General features: G+C 33.0%; 1 protein-coding gene across 4 annotated transcripts in view; it reads right to left on the bottom strand.

Annotated features, from left to right (window-relative positions):
- Nucleotides 1-835: 835 nt before the first annotated feature.
- Nucleotides 836-13,631, bottom strand: part of LOC126825716 (unconventional myosin-Ic) — an 82,438-nt gene continuing 69,642 nt past the window's right edge. For all 4 annotated transcript variants that reach the window (XM_050555483.2, XM_050555482.2, XM_050555486.2 and 1 more), the window contains 2 exons: nt 5,574-5,673; nt 836-3,774 (listed from right to left, as the gene is read on the bottom strand). In XM_050555483.2, the coding sequence (XP_050411440.1) occupies nt 3,754-3,774; nt 5,574-5,673 (121 nt within the window). In that variant the 3' untranslated portion in view covers nt 836-3,753. The remainder of the gene's footprint in view (nt 3,775-5,573; nt 5,674-13,631) is intronic.

Genomic DNA, 13,631 nt, shown 5'->3' with positions numbered 1-13,631 from the left:
AGAATATTTATAACAATCTAAATCTACTTGCTCTTGGTTAACCTAATCCTCCATAAAACAAACAAGATCTAAATTATTTACAAAATGTTCTATTCTACCTCTACTGGCTATATCATTTGTTGGAAGACCATCGATGTTCCAAAAACCCTATTATCAAACTATGCATTATTTAAGCCCCATGCAAAGTACAGAGAGTTACATAAAACAGGTAAATATATAATTATTATAAATCAAAACAATGGACTGGACTGGATTCCATACCACGAAATAATGAAGTTAATAAACCTGGGGCAGGCCCGTAGCTAGCCCAAAAATGTTGGGGAAGGGGGGGCGGTGTAAGGGTTTCTGGGTGCACCGATGTACCTACACCTGACGGTCCACGGCGAATGACAAGGTGGATGGCGCATCCCTTTACTGACTGCACAAAACTTGTTCCAATTGATCCACCCCAAATGGTAATGTACATTACACGTGACTGATGATGAACCCTGGACAGAAGAATCCATTTCTGATCTAGTGGGAAGTGTCACATAACAGCGGGGAATTGGCACCAAGCGACATGACTCAATTACAGACCTAATGATCTAAATCACATGCGTTAACCCATACGGCCACACATACCCCCAACACAGTAGGGATCAGATTTTTTGAAGGCATAAAGATAGCCATACAAAGCCCTGAAATATGCCAACACAGCAACTTTGTCTGGAAAACAACAGCTTTAGACAACTTATCCAAAAGGACAATTTTGCTGTGAACAATTTTGATAATGTTGCTTGCATGACAACTGCCTGGAAGAGTTTCATAATATGACCATTCACCACAACAACTACAATGATATCTTAATGTTCTCCTTTATTTATTGTTTGTACATATATAGTAAGCTAAATAAATGGTCTTTGAATTACAACAAAATTATATATCTGACATAACATCAACATAAAATACATCCAAATCAATCCCTTCTCTTTCTGTATAAATCAATTTAATACAATATAGATAGAAACCTTGTAGACTACAAAAGTTGAATATTTTTACAAATATATTGTAGTTATTTTTAAAACAAAATTGTGGGCACTAGAGTTCAAGTAGAAATGAAAAATGTCGATGAGATTTCATAAGAAAGCTTTAAACCATAATTGTTAGTAGTAATGTAGATTGGAAATTTAAAACATCCAAATATACTGAATTTTGACATGGTTCCTACATGCCCAAGTGAACAACTAGTATTCCCAGTATTGAAAACTCTAAGAAGGACCATTAATATTTTAATGTATATTTTCCATATAATAATTAAATTGTAAAGCTGATACCTATATAAATATATTATTCGCATATATTAATCATGCAATGATATTCTGTTTTGGAGCCACAGTAGCTCAGTGAGTAAGGCACTGGCTGACTTAGCAAGTGGGCCTGGGTTCCATCTCAGTGTTGGCCAACAAAGTTCTTGGGATTTTCCTTTGTGCTCACTTCTTGCTGGTTATACAGGGAGGAGGATCTGGCGAGGAACAGCGTTTAGTTGTTCGGATGTGACAAAAACAATCAAGGTCCAACGTACATGTTGGCATGCACATAAAAGAACCCTTGAAGTTGGTATCTGATCAAGAGTAGGAGGAAATGACACTGTCCAGGCAAAAATATCCCTCATAGCACGGTAGTGAATATTACCTGGGGTCCCTCCTTGAATTCATTACCAAGAAATCTATTATTTTAAACTATAAGGACGCCACAACACAACACATATATTTCTTTTTAAATAGTATTCTATTATATGCATATAAGGGTTATGATGTTTTTCAAGAAATAATGGACTTGAACTATCTTAGGGCTAAATTAACATGTTGTAGCTAGACTGCTCAATCTGACCAGGCTGAGAACTCATATTGGGTCAGGAATTACCTTTTAAAATATATATCGGTTGAGATTAATGTCACCATAGACAGGATACTATTTTTAGTTTTGATAATGATGTAATGTGAAATATAATACAAGATTAAATGATATTCCTAGTAACTGCAAAGGGTTGCCTGGACACAATGTGGCAAAGTCAATTACCAATCTACTTATAAAATAGTATTAGATCTAATTTAAATATCCCAGTATTAATATTAAAGGCTATAAATATAAAATATTTTGAAAAAGAATACATATCAATATTTTTAAAAATCATTTATGATATTCGTAGGAAAGTTAGATAGCAAGTAAATGAAAAAGATTATCACAGCTTATCAAATGCATCAGTTTTATATCAATAAAGCACTTTAGTAAATAGGAAAAAGTTCTACAAAATCTCTTTGACAAAATGAAATATATTATAAACTTTGTAAAAAAAAAAAGCATGTAGGTTTAGAGGATGAGTTTTGATAACATATATCAAGCATCAGGGAAAACCCCCAAAATGTTTTCTTGGTAATAATAAGTATGATTTGTTATATAACAACAATATAAGCTTACAGATATTATGGTTCTATAACTTATAAGCGTCTTTAAAAGGGAATATTCATGTAATAATGGCAATAAAATGCTGAACGACAAGAATCAATAACTATGGTACTGTCCTTGGCCATCTTTATCAGGAATTAATGATACCAAGATGATTTAAACAGATAACATGTATATTTGTCTAGTTAGAAATTACACAATAATAAAAAAACTAAATGTTCCAAATAAGATAACCAATTGTTTTTTGTTTTGAAATATTGTATATATTAAGTCACTTCCCGAAAATATAGCTTTTTTAATCAACAAAGAATGAAAGATCAACTGGGATCTATGTAAGGCAATCTCTGGTGTATTGCAAATTTAATCAAAATACAATCTTTCATTTGTATTTCCACTTTTAATGTTTAATTAACAATAAAACGTCCTTGACCTTTGTTGTATATTAAGGGTAAAATAAATTTATAAACAAGTTTCCACCTTCACTTAACAGTTCTCCCTCTCATCATGAATCATATAATGTATACTAAATAAGGACAAAATTATATCATTTCACAGCACTATGCAAGTTACATAAATTCTCTCTAAATATTAAACAATATGAACACAATTTGATAAAGTATAACCAATTCTTCAATCAATGTAAATTTGACTCTAAATATGCAAAAAAATAATGATATAAAACAATATAGATGTATATATAGAGAAATTTCCTTTTAGTAAAAGAATACTTTTACTTATTAAAGACCTTTTATTATTTTAGTAGCAAAAAGACCCTTTATCATTTTAGTAACAAAACGACCTTTTATTATTTTAGTAACAAAACGACCTTTTATTATTTTAGTAACAAAAAGACCTTTTATTATTTTAGTAATAAAAAGACCTTTTACTATTTTAGTAAAAAAAAGATTTACCTTTCAGTAAACAAAGGTTTTCTACTTTATTTTAAATGGTAGATGTTTTAACTACAACATGAATTTTATCTAGTATTTTGTACAAATTCTCTGACAAATCACTGTAGAAATTTGTTTTTTTCATTTTCCATTTACTTGACAAACAATCAACACTGATGAAAAATTACTATAGTTCGAGTAAATTACTGTTTTACTAAATAACAAAATAAATGATGATAAAAATTGATCACCATATACGTTTTTGTAGTATCATGTTAAACTGGGATGTACATGTATGTTGACCTGTCACTCCAGTTGTTGTGGAAGCAGTTTAGATATTTAAGCATCAAATCTTGGTCATCACTATAATATTTGAGATACGGAATGCAAATTTTTGTGCGAATTGTTTTTCTTCCTGTTACGACAATGGGGGGGCCACCTGAAAATATAAACACAGAGTTATATTTATAATATATTTACTCGCTTGTGCAGAGGTGTCTTTAGAGGAGATAGAACTGGTTAAACACTTTACAAATATAACGACAGATATGTAATACAGATTTGAAGAAACGGAAGTGACGCAGAAAAAATGGAAAACAAGATTTATCCTTCTATATAAAAGATACACAGACAAATTTCTGCTCACTGATAATTCCTTTGAAGACCAAAAGTTGTTATATGAGACTCTGAGAGGAAATCTGACAATTCATAAAAAGAATTGACTGTCACTAGATAAAAATGAAATCTTTTTTAGAAAAAGATTGTGCATTACAATGTTTTCATTAAGTATTGAGTGAACAAGCCAAGAGTGAGGCTGATGTCCCCTGCCGAAATCCCCCCAAAAATAGATGACACATATTCATTAATCGCACATTTATTTTTTTCAAAAGTATCAAGCAATCAAACAAGTTATCACCTATACACTAAGTTTCATTACTCTCTATCAGATAGAATCAAAGTTATCTTGTCCCAAAGCATCGACCAATGAAATTGCTTAGCTCTGCTTAGCTTTAGCTCGAAATGTTAATCATTGAACTCAGTCAAGACAATCACCTAATGAACATCTACATCAAGTTTAAACATTCTATCTCAATTAAAAGCAGAGTTGTTATTTTCCAAAGTCTTGACCAATCAAATTGCTTATCGATCCTTAGACTAAGCAGAAAGTTCTCATCATCAAACTTAGTCAAGGTAATGATATAATGAATCTATACTCAGAGTTTCATCACTCTCACTTAATTAAGACCATAGTTATCGTGCCCCAAAGCATCAACCAATCAGATTGCTTATCTCTGCTTAACGTAATCAGACAATGTTTATCATCGAACTCTATCAAGGTATTGACTTAATAAACACCTACACCAAGTATGAACATTCTACCTCAATTAGAAGGAGAGTTGTTTTCCAAAGTCTTGGCCGATCAAATTGCTTATCGTTCTGCTTAACCTGAGCAGAAAATGCTCATTATCAAACTTAGTCAAGGTATTGATGTAATGAAACTTTACACCAAGTTTCATCACTCACACTTAATCACAACTCAAGTTATCGTGTTCCAAAGCATCAACCAATCAAATTGCTTATCGCAAATTGCTTATCTCTGCCTACCATAGGCAGAAAATGCTCATCTTCGAACTCCATCAAGGCATTGACCTAATAAACACCTACACCAAGTTTGAACATTCTAGCTCAATTAGAAAGAGAGTTATTGTGTCCCCAAAAGTGTGACGGACAGACAGACAGACACGCGAACCCATTTTTAATAGTCCCCTGCTTTCTTCAAAAGGCGGGGGACAATAAAAACAAGAGAATGTACAGGCCTTTTCTATTTTTCTCCTATCTAGTGACAGTCAATTATTTTTTTTAGCTGTCAGATATCCTTTCACAGTCTCGTATAACAACTCTTGGTCTGTTATCGCTCATTACATTTTTGTCCTTCATGCGCTCCATGAGTGTTTTTCAGGGAAATCCAGTATTTTGCTATTAAGATTGGATGTTTCTACTTTCCATATATACAAAAATTGCCATACTTTTATTGGAAATAACCACCCGATAAACACTTTTCTGGGAAGTAGCTGTAACCAGTTCTATCAAATATGTGATAATGAATGACACCAATATTGTCCTTTAAGGTTATTCACTAAATACATCCGGGACAGCATTTTTAATAATGTGTCACCATTACTTAATTTCTTAGCTCTATATGTTACCTTATTTGTATCAAGATATTCTCATACTTACCACACAAAGTTGTCCATTTTTTCCTTTTTTAATATTATATGTTGAACCTTTAGAGAATTCAATAAGACCTTGTTTACCACTTAACATATCATGATTAATACTGAAAATAACAAAACAAATCATGTTAATACTGAAAATAAGGAACAACCATAATTAGTACTGAAAATAACAAACAAACATGATTAATACTGCCCCCCCCCCCCCAAAAAAAACCCCTGAACAATTGTGAATAATACTGAAAATAATGAGCAATCATGATTAATACTGAAAATAATGAATAATCATGATTAATACTGGAAATTAATTGAATCAGGATTTAACATCCTACTTTTGTAATCAAGTAACACAATTCTGAGAGGTTTTGCTTGAAATGTTAAATGTTGAAAACAAATAATCATCGTCCTTTTACTAATCTGATTCTAAACATATTATTTAAAATTCAAAAAGGGTCAATAATAAATTTAGTCTCTAGAGCGTCAAAAATAAATTGCGAATTTCAACACGGCTTAGCCTTATACAACCAACCTTTAAAATATTCAAAGAGAACTTTGTCATGGAATAAGTTCGCAAGTTTTAAAAGCAATGATGTGAAAGGTAAAAAATTCTAAAAGTTTCTTATTACCTATAAATCATTTATTGTAAATATACATTAATCGAGGCATCATCATTACTGACCATAATAACTATATATCTCTATCATTAATTAATAGCAGCAGACACACTATTTTCTGTTGTATTACAATCATTAACAGAGATATATTACCATAATATTACTTTTCATATAAAAATTTTGACTACAAAAATGGAACTGTTGAGCTATACAGTAAAATTCATCAAGATCAGTAAATGTCCATTAGTGCCTTTACCAATTCATCAATTCTGTATTATAATTATGAGTATCAATCAAAATAGCTAATTACACTGATTACAGAAACACATGAGATAATGAAACAAGACATTGTTATATGGTTAAATTATTTGGAATGATATATCGAAGCATATCAATTGATAGTAACCAGGAGAAAAGAAAGCGCTAGTGTGTACAGTATAAACGGCATAAAAAAAATGTCCCATCTGTTTCTCTGTTTTAACAAAAGATAATTATGACCGTTTCTTGGATCAGGTGAACCTGTTTAAGTGTTACTCATAATTAAATAATGTGCTAATGATGTCACCAAGAGTACTAGGTCTTTCAATTTTGATAAGATTCTCTTTTACTGACTATTCAAAAAAATTACAGGAAACTTGAAACATAGCATTGTCAGACAATAAATACACAAGCACCAGCAGCTTTATGATAAAAAGCAAAAGACTTTCAGCATTTACAAAAGGGATTGGTAACTCCACATAAACTTGATGTGCAACTCTGCATTCACATAGGGTTTCATCTTATGATAATTCGCTGAAGAATCCCAGCATACAACCAACATGCAATAATTTTGAGTCGTTTTACATTACAAGGTTTTATTGTATTTTTCGTCTTTATTATAATAAAATGATTCTTGTCTTCAATTCTACATGTTTATTATTCAAACACTTATTGCATATAAGACAATATAAGTTAAGTAGTATTAGTAAGTACAGCTTCGTGCATGGCTCTCATCATATCATATTCTCGAATGTTCAACCACATGTCTGATTCTTTATTATTGCGCATGTCCAATCTCACTGTGTAATAAATATAATAAATACAGAAACAATGTACAGCAATAATAAAACTTAAGACACCACATATTTCCCCCCTCTTGGAAAAATATGTAAACTAGGAATGAAATATAATATCTCATTATATACGGTATACAAATACTTATCTAAAACAGCAGTTCACATCAATAACTAATATCTCTTAAACATGAATAACATTTTACATAGAAATTTTCGCCTACATGTATTAAGTAAATTCACCATGTATATTCTTATAAGTATCTAGGAATTACTCTATTTCTCATTGGATATCTACGTACTTGTACTGGATTTACGTCTTGTAAAGGACTAACAACATTGTTATTATTTTGTACATCGAAATTTGTAAGGATTTCTATTATTTATTTCAGCATCCTTATACAGATCTCATTTGAACTCTTCTACATAGTAACATCATTAGAATGCCATTTTTTTTTCCATTTTTCACAGTAACAATATTTCCTTGTATCTCAACAATTTCTGTAGGCATTGAAAAGTTTGAACTTAACTTATTTCCATGAATTCTCTTATACTTAATTCTTACAATATCTCCAATCTTAAACTTATGTTTAACTTCTCTGTATTTATTATCATACCATGTTTTCATTTTACTTTGATTTCTGCTTACAGTATCATTATAAGCATTATTATTACCCATGTTTACAACATTTTCAAAATTATCAGGAGGTTTTAATAAACTGAGTTTTGTCATCATTTCCCTTCCTGTCATAAGAAAATAAGGGGTTTCATTGGTTGTATTATGCTTAGTAGATCTAATCGTTTGCAAGACTTTACATAATGCAGAAGTCCAACTAATTTTAGATCGAACATTAGTTTGTAATAACAACTCTATCATACTATTTAAGCCTTCTATAGCTCCATTGGACTCCGGATGATAATTAGGAGTTCTGATATGATGTATACTCAAATTATCTAAGAAATTGACAAATTCATAGCTAACAAATTGAGGTCCATTATCAGAAGTTATTGTAGCCTGTATACCCCATGTGGTAAATAATGATTCAAGGAAATTAATGACACAAGAAGTAGTTATACAATCTGACATACAAGACTTTGGCCAATTACTATAATAATCTATAACATTTATAAGATATCTAGCGCCTTGCGGAGCATTTTCAAAGAGTCCCTGAATATCAATAGCTATATCACACCATGCCTAACAGAAGGTTTCCTTTGATTAACGGACTAGTAGTTAATTTTGATGATTTATCACTAGATGCACATAAATAACAGTTATAAATTAAATCTTCAATGTCTTTATCCATACCAAGCCAAAAGCAACTGAACGTAATTTCTGTTTAGTTTTGACTATTCCGCGGTGTCCATCATGAGCTAAATTAAGAACATCTCATTGAAGACTTTTTGGAATTACTGTTCTTTCACCTCGACCAATGCAGCCATTACCGAACACAAATAATTCATCTTTGAGACGGAAGTATGGAAGCACATCGTCGCGAATATCTTTTTTAGCAGGCCAGGACGTACATAAATAATCAAGAACAGTATTTAAAACTGAGTCTATTGCAGTTTCACTGGCAATAACACTAGGTGTTAATTTCAGAGAATCGATAGTAAGGGAATTACACAAATTTATCTCACCAATTAAAATTTCTGAGGCACGAGCATTTTCGCGAGATACTTTAAGTAGTCTTGATAAACCATCAGCTATTACATTGTGTGTACCCTTCTTATATTCCATGACAAAATCATACTCAAGTAACGAAGCTGCCCAGTGAGCAATTTTTGCTGGCTTATGTCCGGAATTGTTTTCCGTAGATTGTAACAATGTTATTAATGAACGGTGATCAGTGACAAGTTTAAACTGACGTCCTCGCAAATAATGATCCCTTTTCTTTACTGCCCACGTACAAGCTAAAGCTTCTTTTTCGCCAATGCTGTATTTTCTTTCACAATCTGTAAGAATTTTAGACGCGAAAGCAACAGGTTGAATATCACCTGAATCTTGAAGTTGTGATAATTCAGCACCAAGTGCATAATCTGATGCATCACATGTTACATATGTCGGTAAATCAGGAATATAAAATGCGAGTATTGGGGGTGTTGTCAGGAGTGACTTCAACTGAGTAAAAGAATGTTCTTGTTCCTTTGACCAGTCCCAAGGTACATTTTTACGAACTAATTTAAGTAATTTACGAATTGGTTCTGTAAGCTTTGCAAAGTTGGGAATAACATTTGAGTAATGGTTGAAAAATCCTAGTATGCTCTGAACATCTTTAACATTCTTCGGAGGCAAAATATCTTGTACAGCATCAAAATTTTTATTTAACATATTTACACCCTCTGACGAAATACAAAAACCAAGCCAATTCACCTTACTGACTTTAAAGTGGCATTTCGACGGACTTATGTAACATAACTTCACGTAATCGAACATCATGTTTATCTCCAGTGTCAGTTACTATCAAAATGTCGTCAAGTAGGTTATATACACCATCACAACCAGTCAAAATAATGTCGCATCATTTTTTGGAATGTGCCTGGTAAATCTGATAATCCAAATGGTCCTGTTAAGTAACAAAATAAACCAAAAGGAGTAATGAATGTAGTGATTTCCTGTGTAGGGACATCAAGGGGTATTTGGTGGTAAGCAGAGTTCATATCCAGTTTAGTAATAAAATTGGCCTTTTTTATTGAACCGATTAAAGTCTCAATATTTGAAAGTGGATATTTAACTGGGAGAAAGTTTTTATTCACACATCTTAAATCAACGCAAAGACAGATTTTGTTATTTTAACGACGCGGAATTACAACTGGGCTTACCAACTCTTGCATGATCAGCTTTTTCAATTATTTTCTTCTGTAGTAGATTATCAATTTCTGATTTCATCTCATTTTCCAGTGCATAAGGTATAAGTCTACTTTTTTGAGTTACAGGTATTGCATCATCTTTAATAATAGATTTGTGTTTGAAATTAATAGCTTTTCCAATCCCATTGAACACTTTAGGAAACTCTTCTTTCAGTTTATCAAAACTTTCTATGCGATTGATAACAAATTCGGATTTTACCGTTGGTCCTAAGGAAGCACCATACACAGGCCAAGTTTTTACACAAATAGTCATTTGTAATGCAGTTGTCAAGTCAAGTCCTAAAAGATTATCTCCAGCATAAACGACAAAGAAATCTGCAAATACTTGTCTGTCTTGGAACACTACAGGAAGTTGTACCACACCAGCAACATCTAAGGGAGTACTATTATATGATCGTAATGTTATTGTTGCTAAAATATTTATCATAAATATCTTTATGCAACAATGATAACGGTGAACCTGTGTCGATAATGAAGTTAATGAGAATACTATCAACTAAAATATCACAGAGATGTTTCCGAGGTGTAAATGTTGTATCTACTGATAGGATTGTCATCTGATTAACATGATCTACTGAACAGATACCTGATTTACATATATGTGCGAAGTGTCCTTGTTTGTTGCATTTATGACAGTATTTGTTTAAAGCAGAGCAAAAAGGATAGGAGGCTCTATGTTGAAAACTACCACACCTAAAACAATGTTGTTTTGTCTGACTAAAATTGAGCGGAGGTCTAGTTTTGGTTGGCAATCCTTGCATTTGACAACTGGGTCGAAATTGTTGATTATTTGCTGTGCGAACTGGATTACGAGGCTGAAATCTTAGCTGAAAAAAACTGTGGTCTTAGTCCTCTAACTTGGTAATTGGATCGAAATTGTACTTTGTTTGGCACATAAAAATTATTGTAATGTGACTTTGAAAACTGGGTATTACTCCAGCGGTCATTATTATTATTATTGTATGTGCGATAATTTCTGTTACCGATACTTTTAATTCTTTGCACAATATCCATCATGTGATTATTATTTGGCCTCGATAGAAGAGATTGACATTCAACTGTAGCAAGTTCGATTTGTCTGGCAATTGTTATTGCATTCTCAAGTGTCAAGCCATTGCCTTCCATCATTAAATGTTCCTTTATAGTTTTACTATTCGTTTTTCAATGAGTACATCACAAATCATTTGAACAAGCATCCCTGCATGATAATCACAGTTTACACTAAGTCGACTTAGTTCCGATACATATTCATCAATAGTTTCGCCATTCTTTTGTGCACGGGACATAAATCTACAGCGTTCAACAGTAACATTGTACCTTGCTCCAAAATAATTATCTAACACATCAAGACAACTTTCATAAGTTGTATCTTCATCGTTGAGCGAGTCGTAAAATGCCTTGCCGCGTGTCCCCAAGCAATGAAGTAATAAAGATTGTTTTCTTCTATCAATATACAGCAATAATAACACTAAAGACACCTTCAGGTTTTTAAGTCACACAACCAATAAATCTGCACAAAATTACTGCACACTTTTAAATGTCTATATATAGGGTTGACAGGGGCAGTAACTCTAGAAAATAGTAATAGACGCCAATTTGTTGTGTGTGGAAGGTTTTTAGAAGAAATAGTGAATGGTTATTGAGATTTGTCACAAAATGATATCCACTCGACTAATTAAAAAAACCTATCCTCTTTATGAAACCTAAATCATTTGAACTAGATCCCTTAATATCTTGAACGCTAAAAGACAATATTGATCTTTTTCTTCTCCAAAATTTTAAAAGCCAGTCATCTCAAAAGTGGTGGGCTCGAAAGACCATAGCAAAGTAGTCATCAGATCCCTTTTGAAAAAGCCATCCTTAGATCTGGTTACCTTAAAAAGCTACAGACCCTTAAGCAATTTAAGTTTTATCTGCAAAATATGTCTTACTTAACCTCAAGAACCATCTTCAGTCAGCATAAGCAATACCACAGCACTGAAACCACCCTGATAGATCACTAATAATATTTATCGAGCTTTAGACAACCAACAGTTTGTAATCCTTCTACTCGACCTAAGGGCAGCATTCGACACGTTAGATAGTGAAGACCTACTTAATGCTCTCTGGCAAGGGTTGGTCTCTGCGCTACGGTATTACTGGGGTTCAAAAGCTATCTAATCAATCGTAGTGTCACTGTAGATGTCAAGGGGAATAAGTTGTGTGAACTCTCTCTTTTATGCGGTGTGAAACAAGGCTCAGTTTTAGGACCCATACTATTAATCATATTTTACTAAATCATTAACAAAAATAGCAGAGAAACACGGGTTATCCATACATTTGTTTGCCGATGACAAACAGTTATACTTGTGCTTTGATACCAATTCTCGCATACAGACAGTTAAAGATACAGAGAAAGGTCTGGCTGAAATACATGACAGGATCACTAGATATTTTCTAAAATTGAATCCTGATAAAACTTAACTTTTGGTTCTTTGAACAAAACAACAACTATCTAAATTCGCTGAAATAAACATTCATCTTCAAGAAGAAACAATTCTCCCAAAATTAAAAGCCAAGAATATTGGAGCTACTATTGACCAAAACCTGTCATTCAAGTATCATATACAGTCAATATGTTCATCTGCCTATCACTACCTTAAACAGATCTCCTGAATACAGAAATATCTTACTCCAGCAATAACAGAAAATCTCATCCATGCCTTCATCACTACAAAACTAGACTACCACATTGCTCTGCTCTATGGACTTCCCGACTATCAAATCAGAAAACTACAAAACATTCAATCATATCTCCCCAGTCCTCCATTCCCTTCACTGGGAATGCAAAGTTTCAAGATGATATGTTAAGAAATGTGGCCTGTAGATGACAAACAAACAAATACAAGAAATGGAGGTGGCTCTGCCCCTGGGGGTCAGGCATGCACCAGAAACAATAGAGATCATCCTTAGGGTATAAGGAATGAGTATTTAAAGTTTCAAGATGATCACTTAAGAATTGTGGCCTGTTGGCGACACAGACACACAGAAAGGGGCGAAGGCAATATACATCCACATTGATTATGAATGTGGACATATACTCTTCAAAAAAAAGTAGGGGATATTCAGAAACAATACAAAACTGTGGAAATGCACTGCTGTTCTTATTAGAGGTAACCAGTGTATGTTAGTAACAGTCGAATTGCCTACACATGAACATAAACAGTTCATATAGGTGGCTTATCTGACGGCCCCATTTCACTCACAAAGAGATACACTGTCAAAAGTGAAAATGGATGTTTTTGATTTTTGTCTTAATAATGAGTAATTGCTCCACCAATCCTCAGACATTCAGCAATTCGTCGTGGCATGCTCCTAATCAACCGCCCAATCACGATTTGGGGCAATCTGACCCACTCCTCTTGCAGTGCCACGGCCAATTCTTGCAGTGTTGTCGGTTGATGTTGACGAACACGTCTCCCGATCAAATTAAACGTAACACACTAAAGCAAAGATACGCTAAACAGTAAATCTTACGCAAGAACC

The sequence above is a fragment of the Patella vulgata genome, chromosome 6 (genome assembly GCF_932274485.2).
Source record: "Patella vulgata chromosome 6, xgPatVulg1.2, whole genome shotgun sequence".
In the NCBI taxonomy this organism is placed as follows: domain Eukaryota; kingdom Metazoa; phylum Mollusca; class Gastropoda; family Patellidae; genus Patella; species Patella vulgata.
Note: the sequence above shows the minus strand (reverse complement) of the source record. Positions and strands in the feature narration are given on the sequence as shown.